Below are 13888 nucleotides of genomic sequence, written 5' to 3'. Positions count from 1 at the left end.
CGTTGGACCTTCATCTCAACACCTTCACTGTGCCGGGCCTCCAGATCCACTATTTGATTTTTTTCCCCTCTTTGAGTAGAATCAATACCATTTTTGACATTGAACGTTGCCAGCAGCCTGGTTCATGCGTCTCCAGAGAACTCCATTTGTTTACATGTATTAGTTTAATATTGAAGCCCTGAAGGTATCCAGGATGGAGTCAATTATCCTGTTGTTTGTTTGTTCTTAACAAATATGTAAATGAAATGTCCAGTACCACTCCTGTGTAATATTTCCAAGTGAGAGCTCAGAGCACTGGTACACGACGACGGTGCTTCGTACGTTTGTGTGTTGGTTTGAGAATGTGGACTCCAGTGGGTTGAACTGGTCCACGTCATGCGGCTTGTTGCTGACAACACACAAGGCCTGGACACTGTAAGCAGGACTGGCCTGATTCCGCTGAGGGCGAGTTGTGATCTAAGTGTGATGCATGACTAACTGACAAGTGCGCCCCTTCCCATCATCCCAATGGCATCCATGTCAGTGTGGTGAGATCAGTAGCTTCAGAATGTGGGGTGGCGTCTCCCGCTGAGGCTCTTGGCAGTGCCAGTGACTCTCCCCTCGATGACCGATTTGCACCTCCTCAAAAGTCCTGTGTTTGTGTGTGTGTGTGTGTGTGTGGCACCATCTTACATTGAGTGTTTTCCTTGTTAACATGCTTGATCATGAGAGGATGGAGTTGTAGCTGTAACATCAACTGATCTTCTTGCACGTCACCATCAGATGTTGTTCTCTCCCTCAGTCAGTGAGGGCTGGAGTGGCCCGTGACTCATCTCCTCATTTCCTTGTTTCCATGTTTTCACATCGTGTACACGTGATGGTTGTCGTCGGTGTGTTCACTGATTGCTCTGGTCTGCAGTTTTCACACAGCCTCAGGCGAGTTGGAAAGAATACCGTAGAATAGTTGACTGTTTCAATTTTGTTTCTTAAGCGTGATGCGGTGTGACCCACGGCCTCTTTCACATTGGGTTACAGTTCTTGCCTCTTCAAAGAGGGCTGTGCTGCTGAGGACTCACAGCAAGGCTTTCTCACAGGTGTGGGTGATACAGTACAGCAGAAACAATCATGTCAAGACTTTGTTTATGTGGCAGGATCAAGATTCTTTTTCACGCTGATTTTTAAGAATGTTTCGCAATTCACTAAACACTACAACCAAATGAATGTCCTTATTGGGGGGAAAGGGGAAGTTTGTCGTTTTATTTCAGACGGCAACAAAGACCTGCTGTGCTGCTGCAGATACGATGGTGGAGCTTCACTTGATAAGAGTGCAGCTTCCTGCTGAAGCTGCACTCTTATCATTCCAATATTTGACTAAATATCAATATATCACTGAAATGCATATTCAGCCGAATCAAATCCGTTTGAACCAGTGTGGCCAGAGCTGCTGACCCTTTTAAAGGCCTCAACCCAAAGCTGCCATCGAACACTTTCCAGGTCCTCAGGGCCGAGTAGTTGATCGTCGGGGAGTTGAGATTTAGGGTGGAACATTGGTTGAAATTGCAGTGAGTTCACAACCACAGTGACTCATGGTAAAATAACAGGGATGTTGTGTAAGCTGTGATGAAGGCCTGCATGTTTCTTGTTGAAAACTGATGATTTAACAAAAATTCAGATGTTTGGTGTTTCTTTAAGCCATTTTTTTTTTAAATTGTGGTAGGCATTTGTTTGTGATTGGGTAATTTAATTGTCTTTAATATTTCATCCACCGCTCGTTCTATACATACGTCATGTATTCGTCATAATCTCTCAACGAGCAAGCCAGTAAAACACCAGAACTTTAAAAAAAAAAAAAAATCCAGAATCCCGGGACTTTGTGAAGGCTTCAGGTCTTCTAGCACTGCCAGAGGTGTAGATTACAGATAGATTGGATTTTCTTCTCGCTGGACGTGGTTGGTATAGAATTTTATCAAATGGTCATCAAGAGAGGTGGGACAGTGGGCCGACCCTGGTATTCTGTTTAAAAATAGCTTGAAAGCTGAATCCAAATTCAAAATCCTCCATGTTAACATTTAATGCAGAATCAAAACTGATGATTCCGTTGAAAGTTAATTTGGTTGCAGAGGGGAATTCTAAATCTTTATTTGTCAGAGTGGCAGCCTCCAGTCTAAAGTCTGCTCAGAGACTAAAAAATAATTGGAAGACCGGGCAAAAGCAAAATCAGAAATACTGAAGTTTCCCCCAAAAAATAAGTCTCTGAAAGACAGGAAGAAAAAAATTCTGGTCTTCAAAGCCGACTCCCTCATTTCTCCGCACATCTGAGCTTTTTTGTTTTATTTGCAGATGAAGGACTTGTTCACTTGCAGATTTGCTGGGGTTCTGATCCGATGTCCGCGGTTGCTGCTAGACTTCAGTCGTAGTAAAGGATTAATGTGTCGCTGCAGTGTTTTACTTTAGTTTCTCCAGTTTGTCTCTACTGGGCCTGCACCTGCAGCCAGAGCATCCAAACATCTGCTTCGATGCTTGGAAGTGCTGAAGTCATCCACCGCTGCCGTTGTTGTTCGAACGATTTGAGGTTCTGAACAATTCATGGCACCAGGCTGACTCCTACTGGAGTGGAGGAATTAGGTCGCAGTGCAGAATTAAATCTGCTCCATTTTATTCTTGGAAAGCAACCTATTGATTAATGACTTGATCATGGAATTGGAAAGATTTACACTGCAATATATTAAAGTTTTGTTGTTCTTGTTGTTTTACAGTCAGTCTTTTGTTTTGCCACTCATTTGTCACATTTTGGAACGCTGACCAGACGCCTACAAGCTTTTGAGCTTGTGTTGTTTCTGTTGTAGCTGCTCAACACTGACTCCCTCTAAAATGATTGAGTGAAGCTGTAGTCACCATGTAGGTTTTTTTTATTGCACAGGTAGTTCTTCATTTTGTAGCTTCATCTCCAGTGTTGTGGCAAAACACACTCCAATTTGAGGGGTTTTGACTCACCGTTCTGCTCGGTTGAATCTAAAGACTGACAGCACAAAGTGTCTGCAGAGGAGTTTTCCTTTGTTCTGCGACACTTCTGTTCCTGTGGAGTTTTCATGCACCGATTTTCTCTTTCCTCACCCACAAACATGTCGAGGTATGTTTGGCCACTCCCATGTGGTATCAGCAGATACAAAAATCAACAAAAACGCTGTCATGTATGAATGAATTTGCAAAGAGGCTTGATTGATGACATGATTCTGCTCAGCCTTGATAATGGGGTGGAACATGAAAGTTACCAAAAATATAGTTTTAAGCAGAAACATTGAGTCACAGGTCATCAGCAACTACAATGACAGTAATAATAAATGAAAGGAACTTGGGTTTCAGTATTTTGGATTCTGTCTAGCACAGAGCAACCCGAGTGTTTGGCTGATGACTGGATAGTCACAGTCTGGAAGAATGAGATGACTATGATGCTTTCATGGACCTCAGGGATGCACAGAGAGAAACGGTAACTCAACCCTCTTCCCTAAAAACCTGCAAACCTCCACTAATTTGCCTTCATTTAATTCACATTCTTCAGCGATAAGAGTACTTCCTGAGGAAAAAAGATACCTTTTCATGTGTTGTTAAAGAAAACAATGACAAACATCCATTTTCTGAGTATTTCAAGACCTCCAGGATGCTTAGCAAGAACACATGCTCCACATACACTGCAGGATTAAATCGTACTTTTGCAACCAAGGCCAGTGTAGCGTGTATGAATGATACAGCACCGCACGCAGGGGGTCTGAAAGTCGGGCTAAAGGCATTTTGAGAGCCCATAATGGCTTTGTCTTCGCACCATGAAAACAGATAGAAAGGCAGTAAATAACATTCAGAAGAATTCTTGTGCTCCACGTCGTTGTAAAATGCCTTTCACACAATTTGCAGAAAAATACCACCTTTCTCAAAATGAAAACTCAAGCCAGAATAGAAGCCTTCTCCCCTGCTGCCTGACTGTGACGTGACTCATATCGTCCACCCAATGACCCCATTCCTCGCCAGTAAAGTTGGTAATAAAAACAAATCCACATTCTTAGGTATTCAGCCTGACTAATCCCCCTATTATTCTTGCGCAAGTTCAATTGTATTGCATTTCCTTGTGCGACATGTTTAGAGCTCTGACTTTGTTTGCATCTTTGCGTTGTGGATTTAGTAAGAGACACAAAGACAACTTTGACTGATTGCCATTTTGAACTGAACCAGTTCTCCGTTAATGCATTGCGACTCAGAGCTCTGCTGGTAAACACTGGCGCGCTCGGCAGCCTCTTCAGGAGGACACAAATAAGCCCACTTTTCCATGCACTATACATTTTACTCAGGATTATAAACAGTCCCTCAAGATCCTTAGCAACAGAACAAGGACCTATCTTATCCTAACCTATCTGACCCCTGATATCAAGTGGTACTGCACGTGTACAGGTCTTCAGTCGGATGTGGCAAATTTTTGCCTTTTTAACTAAAGTATCTTGGCCTGCAGACGACATAATTTGAATCTGAAGGTTGATAAACTGGTGGATTGGATTCCCCAGTTTTAGTTCCGTTTGCAGTGCCTTCCATCGTTTGTGTATCATTTGTGTTCATTTGGTATTTACCCCATCCAGGCTAAAAAAAAAAAGGAAAATAAAATGGATGACAGCAAGCTTTGCATAATGCTTCGGCACTGTCGTGAGACATTTGAAATACAGAATATTATTTCTGGAGAGTGGCTGATGGATTTGATTTTCTGTTTTGTACTGAGAACAGAGGAGTTTGGTAGGGCTTGGCAAGGCTCCATCATCAGGCTTTGGCTGCAGCCTTCAGATTTTTTTATGTGTCATTGGCTGGCCCTTCCCTGAGTGTTTGGCTGATGACTGGCTGGGACAGTGTGGCTGAATCAGATGTGACTGCAAACAATGCTTCCATGGACCTCAGGGATGCACAGAGAGAAATGGTGAATCACACCTCCACCCCCGAATGCAGACAGTCCATTAAGTTTCTACGGTTCATCAATTTTGAAGGAAAAAATCGACTCGTTGTTAAAGAAAACAATGAAAGTTAACTTTGTTTGTGCTCTGAAAACTCTTGGATGCTTATCAAGATAAGTGCAGACTACATGGCCCATGTGCACTGCTCTATTAAAAAGGTAGTGTTGTTACCAAAGCAAACCACATAGTTTTACCCTCCCAACACAACACCCTGACACGGTCAACAGTCTTTGGGCTCCAAATGGCCTGGTTTTAGTTCCACAAGTGGGGCTTCCCATTATTGGTGTGTAATTTCAACCAACAGAAGTGAACTTCTGGTCCAGCATATCCCACTGAGTTGTGGTACTGTTCTTGGACACGACTACAGACTAGACACTATTCTGGCCCGTTCAGTGTTAGCTTAGAATGAGGGCTTGCCTTAACTGGGTTCTGAACCAGACTACTTATTGCCTGGCGGGTTTTTCTGACCGAGAGGCAACACAGTTCTGAGGCTTTAGGCTTGGTGCCCCACTGTTATAGCCATGGCAGTCGCCCCACCTCTTTCTCCATCAGGGGAAAGACTAAAGCGCCTTCAAAGGACAGTCCTAATACAAGAATGCTCCTAAAAGTCTCCAGGATTGAAGGCAGGTACCCCTGGATCGGTGGAGGAGGTTATATAATGCTGGTGTGCTGCTCCTCATTCCCGTCAGTTGCTTCACAGCTGAAAGGCGGATTCACCCATGAGCCATGTGTTCCCTTGCTGAAGAAGGTGAGGGTCGGTTCTAGGCCTTAACTCACATTTGCAAGTTGATGTTACTTGACGTGAGATTTAAACCACAGGAGCCCTAGTCTTTTCTACTCAAAGTGTGTGTCTGTGTAAGTGAAAACCAACAGCTTGTCAGTTTTTAACATCACGTCTTCATGATCAACCTAAAGTCTCGTTGTTTTTCTCTCATCAGTTCAGCACACAGGATGTAGGCTAGCCTTTCATTGTGCTTCCTAAGTCGATCAAACTGAGAATGGTGGGAAGGGTTTAAGTTGGAGGCGGCTCTTTATTTTTAGTATCTCACAGGTGCATTGGATCGTGTTTGTTAGACGCCACCATGTTTTCAGTAACGTGGTTAGAAAAATCTTGGAGAATGAAACCAGACCAGCAGCTGTTGTTTCTGTTGTGAAAACACATTTAAGTTCCCGCTCCAAGTGATATTATCATGCTAATCTTTAGCCTCTTATCATGCAAGTGCAGCGCAGCGCTTGTTATGTGCGGGAGAGGTTAATCAGATTTATAGACATGAGTTCACCGCTTCCAGTTACAGACAGCAGAACTGAGTATCGGTGTTCCAAGCCCGATCCCTGGATCCCTGGTGCAGCCAGTGACATTGGCACCTCTCTACCTCTGTCAAACTGCAACCTCGAATCTGTGGGTGTTAGAGACAAACTGATTTTTTTTTTTCCCCTCTGTGACAGGACTCAGAATATCATTGCTGCAACCCTAAGCCCCCATGGTGAAGTATTTTTAAATGCTGCGCCACTGCAGGACATGAGCTGTTCGGTACAACCATGTTAACATATTTTTATTCTAACATTTAACTATATTGCATATAATGATGCACTTCCCAAAATGTAAACCCCGATTTGAATGAAACCTGAGTTGTGTGGCCATTCTCCATCCAGCTGTGGTGGCAGGCAGTTAGACTACTGTACTTTGCTCCCACTTGCAGTGAACGTATTTAGAGGAGATTACAGATGGGATCCAGACAAACACAGCAAACTCCCCAGTCCTGTCTGCCTGGTTGTCTGTGGCAGGGAGAAAAGCTCTTTTTGAGGTTGTTAACTTGATTGTCACATTCATCAATACACTGGGACGAAAAGACTGCAAGGCACCTTGTGGTATTTTATTATTTAGGTCATTGGTAGGAAAAGCTTTTTCCCCTCGACTCTTACCACTGCCCATAAATTGGACAAAAGCTTATTCATGACCTATTATGCTTTCAAAATGTGCTGTAAATAACTCAGAACTGCACAGAAGCTAATTCATGAAAGATTGTCGCGTTGCCCTGACGAGGCAAACGTCACGTAGGACCATAATGATGTATTGGCTCTCAGCTGCCTCTCAGCTCTCAGACTATGACAACCACATCCAGCATTGCTCCAGGCCCAGTCTAGTCAAGTACACTCCTGTTCTACTTTGTTTCCAGTGAATTACAAAAGCCCAAGAACCAGCCCAGTTACCTGAAAAGGCCTGGTAGGAATTGTAAGCCGGGTGCCAGAAGTGGCGCGTATGAATGTGAAACTCATGGTTACGACAAGACTTGAACAGTTGCAGTGAGATCATGGCTATAGAATCTGATAAAAATCTACTTCTTAACGTATGGCAGCACAAAAAAACTGATATAGACTTAGCGTAGCTTGCCAGAGGCTAAATGAGGTCAGCGAGATGCAGAACCTGCATGCAGGTGATCCTGTGATCCTGCATCCTGTAGCTTTGCTTTGAATTTCTGCAGGTTTTCTTGTCCTAACGGCTGCCGCTCTTCCCCTGCTCTCATACGCTTTTCAATATTCATCTGTGTTTAATTGCACATCAGAGACCCTAAGGCCAAACATCTGTCAGCACAGGAAAGTGATGTGCTGAAAGAGAAAAAAGAAAAACATAGGAAAATACCAAGATAAGGAGTGAGGCTATACATCACCTCCTCTACATATGAACGCTGTTTTCAGGATCTGCCACAGCCTGTTAGAGAGGACAACAACAAAGAGGAGGAGGAGAGATGTGCTTGTTGAACGAAGTTTTCTCCATTTGTTGTACGTTAATTAAACCTCATTAAGTTGATTAGTGTGGAACAGACTACCAGTGCTAGGTAGAGTTTTGGTTTTCGTTCCCCCTGGCACAGACTCAAGGGACCATATCCCCCCTGTGCTGGTCTTTCTTTACTCACTTCAAGGCTATAAAGGAACATATCTTGGATCTTCAAACCCTCTCAGATATTTTGGGTGATATTTGACAATCGACCTGTAAGCTGGAGCCCAACTGATCCAGACGAGGTAACATCCGGGTGCATCTGGTCACTGATCACTCACTGGCGGCGATGTGATGGGGGTCATTCTGAGTTGCTGAACAGAGCTTGGTTTTAGTGCAACTTAGTGAAACACTCAGATTCATTGTGCAGCTAAATACTGTGCTAAAATGTGTTTGTGAAAGCAGGCCAGGAACAGTTGATACAGAATCTCTCCATTTTATTTGTCAGTGCCCACCTTCTTATTTGATGTTTTTTGAACCTCATGCGTTTGTTTCACACAAACGGGAGTGTAGCCTATAGAAACTGTAGGGACATGGTACACGCTGAGAGATACTGTGCAGTGATTTGATGCAGCACCTGCTCATCACAGCTAACTTAATCCAGTCGATTCAAAGAACAGATGTAGACTGCAAAGTGAAAAGCGTAAAAATCTCTTCCCTCATGAGAACCCTTCAGTTGTGCTCGCTGCTCTTGGTTCAAGGACCCACTGTCCACATGCGCTGTAAGTGATGATATAGCAGCTTACATTGTTGTCATGCCTTGGCCCAGTCGGGACATTCATGCAAATTCACGTTGAGCACCCAATCGTGCGTCACACAGTTGGAGGACCCGCCGTCAGTGGAACTTCACATCTGGTTGTCAGATATTGTGCGTCGCTACCTTTGCACAGTCGATGCTCAGGCTCCAGTAAATCCTGCTGCTTCTGCCTTTGTGCTTCTAGAATGTGTTTCCATAGCTTTGACACTTTGAAGTCCCACATTTAAGTTTATTGGCGGCCCGGCTCAGGAGGTAGAGTGGCAGTCTCGCAATTAGAAGCTTACTGGTTTGATGAAGTGTCCTTGAGAGTCTGAACTCCTAATTGCTCCCAACGAGCTGGTTGGCACCTCGCATGACGGCCTCCGCCGTCCCCATTTGAGCCTGTGAGTATAAGCGTGGGTGAGGCAGCACCGTTAAGCACTTTCAGTACCACTGAGGTAAAGAAATCACGATGTTAATGCAGCTCATCCACCAAATCACCGTGAAAATCTTTGATCAACTTCACTATTACGGATCGTAATAATGGGTTTATCTCACCAACATTTATTGGGGAGACTCCATCCCTTTGAAACCTCAAGTCTCTGTCGATGGGCTCAGAATTTCTACTGAAGTTTTCCTAATCACCTGTTAGTTACTCAAAACAATCCAGAATAAAAGCTCCTGCTGTACCACAGCGACTCCGCAGGCCCACGTGTCTGATGTAGACATGTTGTGTTGTATTTTTACAGGCTGTAAAAGCACCGACGCACAAAAGGCTGCTCTTCAAGTCTGACATTCCCCTGGACTCTGCCAGATGTTGTATAAGAAATGAAAAACATGGTGTGAAACATACAAGTCCTGCCCTGCCAAATACCAAACTGCTCTATGGCAGCCAGTTGGTGCGTTCGTAATGTGGGATTACATGGATGGTTGCGTTTGAGATGCTGTCAGTGTAACAAGCAACAGGTCAAAATCTGTTCAGTGTCACACCGGCCGTGCACAGGGAGGGTGCTGTGCTACAGGAATTAGTTTGCTTTCGCTGTGGTTGCCTGAGTTGTCTGCAGGTCAGTATAATCTCAGAGAGGGTACTTCAGGTCTGTCTGTGCGCGTCTGTGCGCATGCCCCAAATTGTGGTCATTTCACTCATCAGGGGGTTTGTCCCATTTGGAGTGTTTTGGCCAACTTTTTTCTGCTTTGTCTCCATGGGAAGAGGTCAAAAGCCAATTTAGAGACTTGAGCAGTGGCTTGTTTTGCCAGAGCACTGGCCTGCTCTGACAAGCCTGCAAAAGCCATTTTGGCTCAAATCAAGTGTGATACAGCACTGAGTAAGATATTTAATTTGACAAGTTGTCATATCGACTCTACAATGACTATTTCACATGTGATATTTCAATTAATACCACATATTCCAGCCCCTGATTTTTTTCTCTTTCTAAACTGAGGATACTTTGCAGCATTGGGAAAGAGTGACTGCAGTTCTATGAGCGAGAGTGCAGAACGTCCCAGATAGAGACCCAAGTCATAACTCCAGAGCCAGGAAAGTGGCTGTGTGCGAGATTCTGGTGGTAGAAGAGCGGGTCCATTAGGAAAACCACTCCGCTGATCAAAGCAGAACCTGCTGGCCTCTCATTTTCAGAGGCAGATAACTGGAATGCAAATGAACAGAAACAAACATATAAATGTTACACATTAACATGGCAACGCTACATCCTTGTGATATTATAAAAATGATATAAAAAGAGGTTATAATGTGGGGCAAACAGTCTTAAACGGAATATTTCCCTAGAAATGCATGCACCTACTGTTGTCTAGCAGGTTTGCTGTGACAAATGTGTTGTTGACCAGTCAGAAACTACCTGCTCATTCTCCTTGTATCAAGCACGTCTCATTTCTTCGTTACGGGAGCAATGAAAATTAGCGGGGCTGCAGTTAAGTTATAGTTTTGGACTTTGAGTTGAGGTCTGTCAAAAGAGTATGAATTACTAGGAATGCAAGCGTGCGATCGTGGTGGCCTTGTGTTTTATTCCAGCGTTCAGTGAGTTGAGAGCAGTTGGAATGCTTTGCTGACACTCGTAACAGTAACGGCTCAACCTACACGAACTCCACACACGCAGCCGCCAAATCAAGCCAGGGTTTTCCCTTCATATGTAACTCCTTGGCACAGCGCCGAAAAGAAGAAGAAAGCTTTGCTGAGAGTTCTCGAAAATGTGTTCTGCCATTTTTAGTCGCACAAACTTTCATCTCTATCTCTCACACACACACACACACACACACACACACACAAGCTGTGGTTCTGGTGAACCAGGTGAAATGATATTTCTGCAGTTGACACAGCCGTGCACACCTGTCAGGCTAATGCTGAACTGCCATGATGAAACTTGCTGCTAGTGATTGACAGCGGCAGAGGAGAGGGAGGCGGAGGCGAGGGAGGAATTTTTCTGTTTAATTTTAGTGACATTTCGCAGTTGATTCCAGGAAAATGTTATCATTGCAGTGACAGTAAATTATATAAAGCATGTCTAATAATCTAATCTATTAAAGGAAGTAGAGATAAAGATCGAATCGGAGCAACACCCTCCCTCCCCTTCAGCTCGTTAGCGGCTTCACTCTTCTGGAGGATGAACGAGACCCAGCTCAGGCCTGTCACTGTACGACCTGCTGAACCAGGCTTATTTGTTCAGAACTATTTTTGGTGCAGCAGTGTGATCGCTCAGAAGAATGTGAAGGAGGGCTTGAAACATTGAACGTATTTCATCAGTGATTTTGTTTCTTTTTTGATGTCGAAGTGGAATGTTTAACGCGACACCATGTTCTTTTCACATAAAGAAATATTGTAGTGAGAGTCTCAAATTATGTGAAAATGCACATTTTTTTAGTCACATAACATCACATTTTCCTGGGGGAGGACCCCACAACCGCACCACCGCAACATCTAAGCCCTCCAGGAACCAGAGGGGGAGCATGGAAGCCGCTGCCGCCATCGTCTGAACATGTCAGCCTGCCTTCCTGCCTCTGTGCACTGGTAGCGCTCAGCTGACACCCAGAGCATTTGTCCTCATCTGTTACTTCTTTATTCTTCCCTTCAGGAGGAGTGCTTCCTTAACTTGGAGGCTCCCATCAGTCGGGTCTGTGGTTACGACACCCCCTTCCCACACATCTTTGAACCCTTCTACATCCCAGACAAGTGGAAGTGTTTCGATGCAATTAAGAGGATGATCCACTACTGATCTCCAGTCAGGTAGGGACCAGCTGACAGCTGCGTTTGAAGTGGATTTATGAAGTGAATTATGTAATTTTCATACACTTAAAGTGCATTAAGGCCTGTCAACTCCTGCTCTGTAATCTGTGTGATATAGGGCTGAAAAGTAACAACAAACAACTTTTCCCCCTTGAACTTTTTTGGCTGTTTATTCAGACATGACAGCAGATGTTCTGATACATCATACAAGAGAACCCTATGGTGGTTCTGGTCTATTTAAGTGGCTGAGAAACTGGAACCCAGACTTGGATTTGACTTGTGGACCCGGTGGCATCATGGGGCTTTGCCTTCCTTTCTGCAGGGCTACTAAATCCATCTGGTGCTTAACCAGAGACATCCAGCCAGGTGACTGGGGACCTGGTACCCTGATACCGTGACCTTGTGTTCTGTTGGTCATGAGCACCTGACGGACTTGGAACATTCCAGCAGGGACGAGAGAGGTTATTTAGAGCGTTTGGTGGATCCCTGCGGGGCAGCCATTGAAGCGAAGGATGATCGATGCACAAATAATTGGCTTTATTCTTTATGTAGTCATAAACTCTTGGTTTTGAACAATAAAACACTTGAATTGAAATTAAAAATAATAAAAACTGTGTGTGTGTTGGAAACCTTTCCGTATGAACAATAAATCAAAGTATACAGAATAAATAAATGTGGTCATTGATTAACCTGATCATTAAAGGGGCCGCCATCCTGCCTGTTTTGTCTTTATCTGAACCTGATGATTAGAAAGAGGACACAATGGAGGGGTGTGTCCTTGGCCAGTGTCACTGGTGGTGTGGATGTATTTGGACTTATATCCAGCCAGTAACATTGTCAGTGTAAAAGTCCCCCTTGCGTTTGCGCAACATGGTTAGCTTAGCTAGCTTAAATTGGACCGCGGCATTTTGTTGTTGTTGTTGTTTTTCCTTCAGGAAGCAAGACACTCAGAGAAGGTAGCAGTCGCAGGGAGAGGCGTGCACCGTCGCAGGCTGTCAGTCCAGTCAGGGACATGTTCAGGCTGCATCGGTAGAGAAGCTCCTGAATGCGGCCGGAGAGCTTGGAAGTAGAAGCGTGTGTTTGGGGGGCACTCACACCTGTATTTAGAACTGCTGACTTGTAATCAGACCACCCAAGACTTGTTCGAGTGCCAAGTGTTGACAAGGCAGCCGTGCTTTAGTTGCAGAACCACATGCTGTCATCTCAAACTGTGGCTTTCACTATTGTCTCTCAACAATGTAGCGAGCTGGGGCGCTGCCCGACTCTCGTTATCCTTTTTATGGCTATTTTGAGTCACAGCCACAACAATGTTGGCCAAGACTGATAAGGAGGATGGGGCCATTAATAACACAGTCGGTGAAGTCCAACACATGTCAGCTCTCCTCCTCACAGTTCACCATGTCTGTCCAGCACTATTTTTCCACCTCATCTGCCATCATCGCCAAGTTATTCACTCTTTCAACCTCTCTCTTCTTCCAGAGCCAACTTCTAGAAGCCCTGAACTCCCTGCTCTCCCTTTTTCTCTTCATTTATCCAATCAGTGGAGAGCCGCCAGGAAAAGACACTTTGTTGGCCATCCAATCAGGAAGAAGTGTCCAGATGGGCTCCATGTCCCTCTGTGTCCTCCAGCTAAAACACTGTTACATTACCTCGGGGTTCAGGTGCCGTGGCTACGGCTCCGCGTATGTGATGAGACTTGACTTTGACTTCAGCTGGTAAGAAGATGGAGGGTTGGGTTGAATGTGTGAGTGTTTCTGTCTTTCCGTGCTGTTGCTTTTGATTTCACGTGTCCACTTGGGCTCTAAACTTAACCCAGTTTGACCTGATAACCTGAAACTTGTACTCATAACAGACCTGTGGTTTTTACGGAAAATAAAATCTGAATTGGTGACACCTGAATGTGTCAATTGTCTTGCTTTATTTTACACACAAGAGAAAAGTATACCAGTCTGGCACAGTCTGATGAATCTCCCCGCTATGAATTTTATAAATATTACAGGATGTATTTTACAACTCGAGCACCTTTTATTACACTCGATTGTGATTTTCGAGCCAGCTGCTCATTCCTTTCTTCCTTAGTGGAGAAAACAGAAGAACCAACATTTATCAGTTTGGTAGCGCTTTGATTCAGGATGCAAAATTGCACCGAGGTCACAGTGCAAACTTTTGTCCTG

The 13888-nt window shown here is 44.3% G+C and overlaps 1 protein-coding gene across 1 annotated transcript in view; it reads left to right on the top strand.

Moving 5' to 3' along the window:
- bckdhb (branched chain keto acid dehydrogenase E1 subunit beta) overlaps positions 1–13607 on the top strand; it is a 64264-nt gene extending 50657 nt beyond the window's left edge. Inside the window, exons 10-11 of the mRNA XM_086217414.1 lie at positions 11563–11714; positions 13194–13607. Coding sequence (XP_086073540.1) covers positions 11563–11703 — 141 coding nt within the window. The 3' untranslated portion in view covers positions 11704–11714; positions 13194–13607. The remainder of the gene's footprint in view (positions 1–11562; positions 11715–13193) is intronic.
- Positions 13608–13888: the final 281 nt, after the last annotated feature.

This window comes from Aulostomus chinensis, chromosome 11, assembly GCF_037954235.1.
Source record: "Aulostomus chinensis isolate RoL2024-O1b breed Wild chromosome 11, RoL_Achi_v1.0, whole genome shotgun sequence".
Classification (NCBI taxonomy): domain Eukaryota; kingdom Metazoa; phylum Chordata; class Actinopteri; order Syngnathiformes; family Aulostomidae; genus Aulostomus; species Aulostomus chinensis.
The sequence above is the reverse complement of the archived record's forward strand: the minus strand, read 5'-3'. Positions and strand labels throughout refer to the sequence as shown.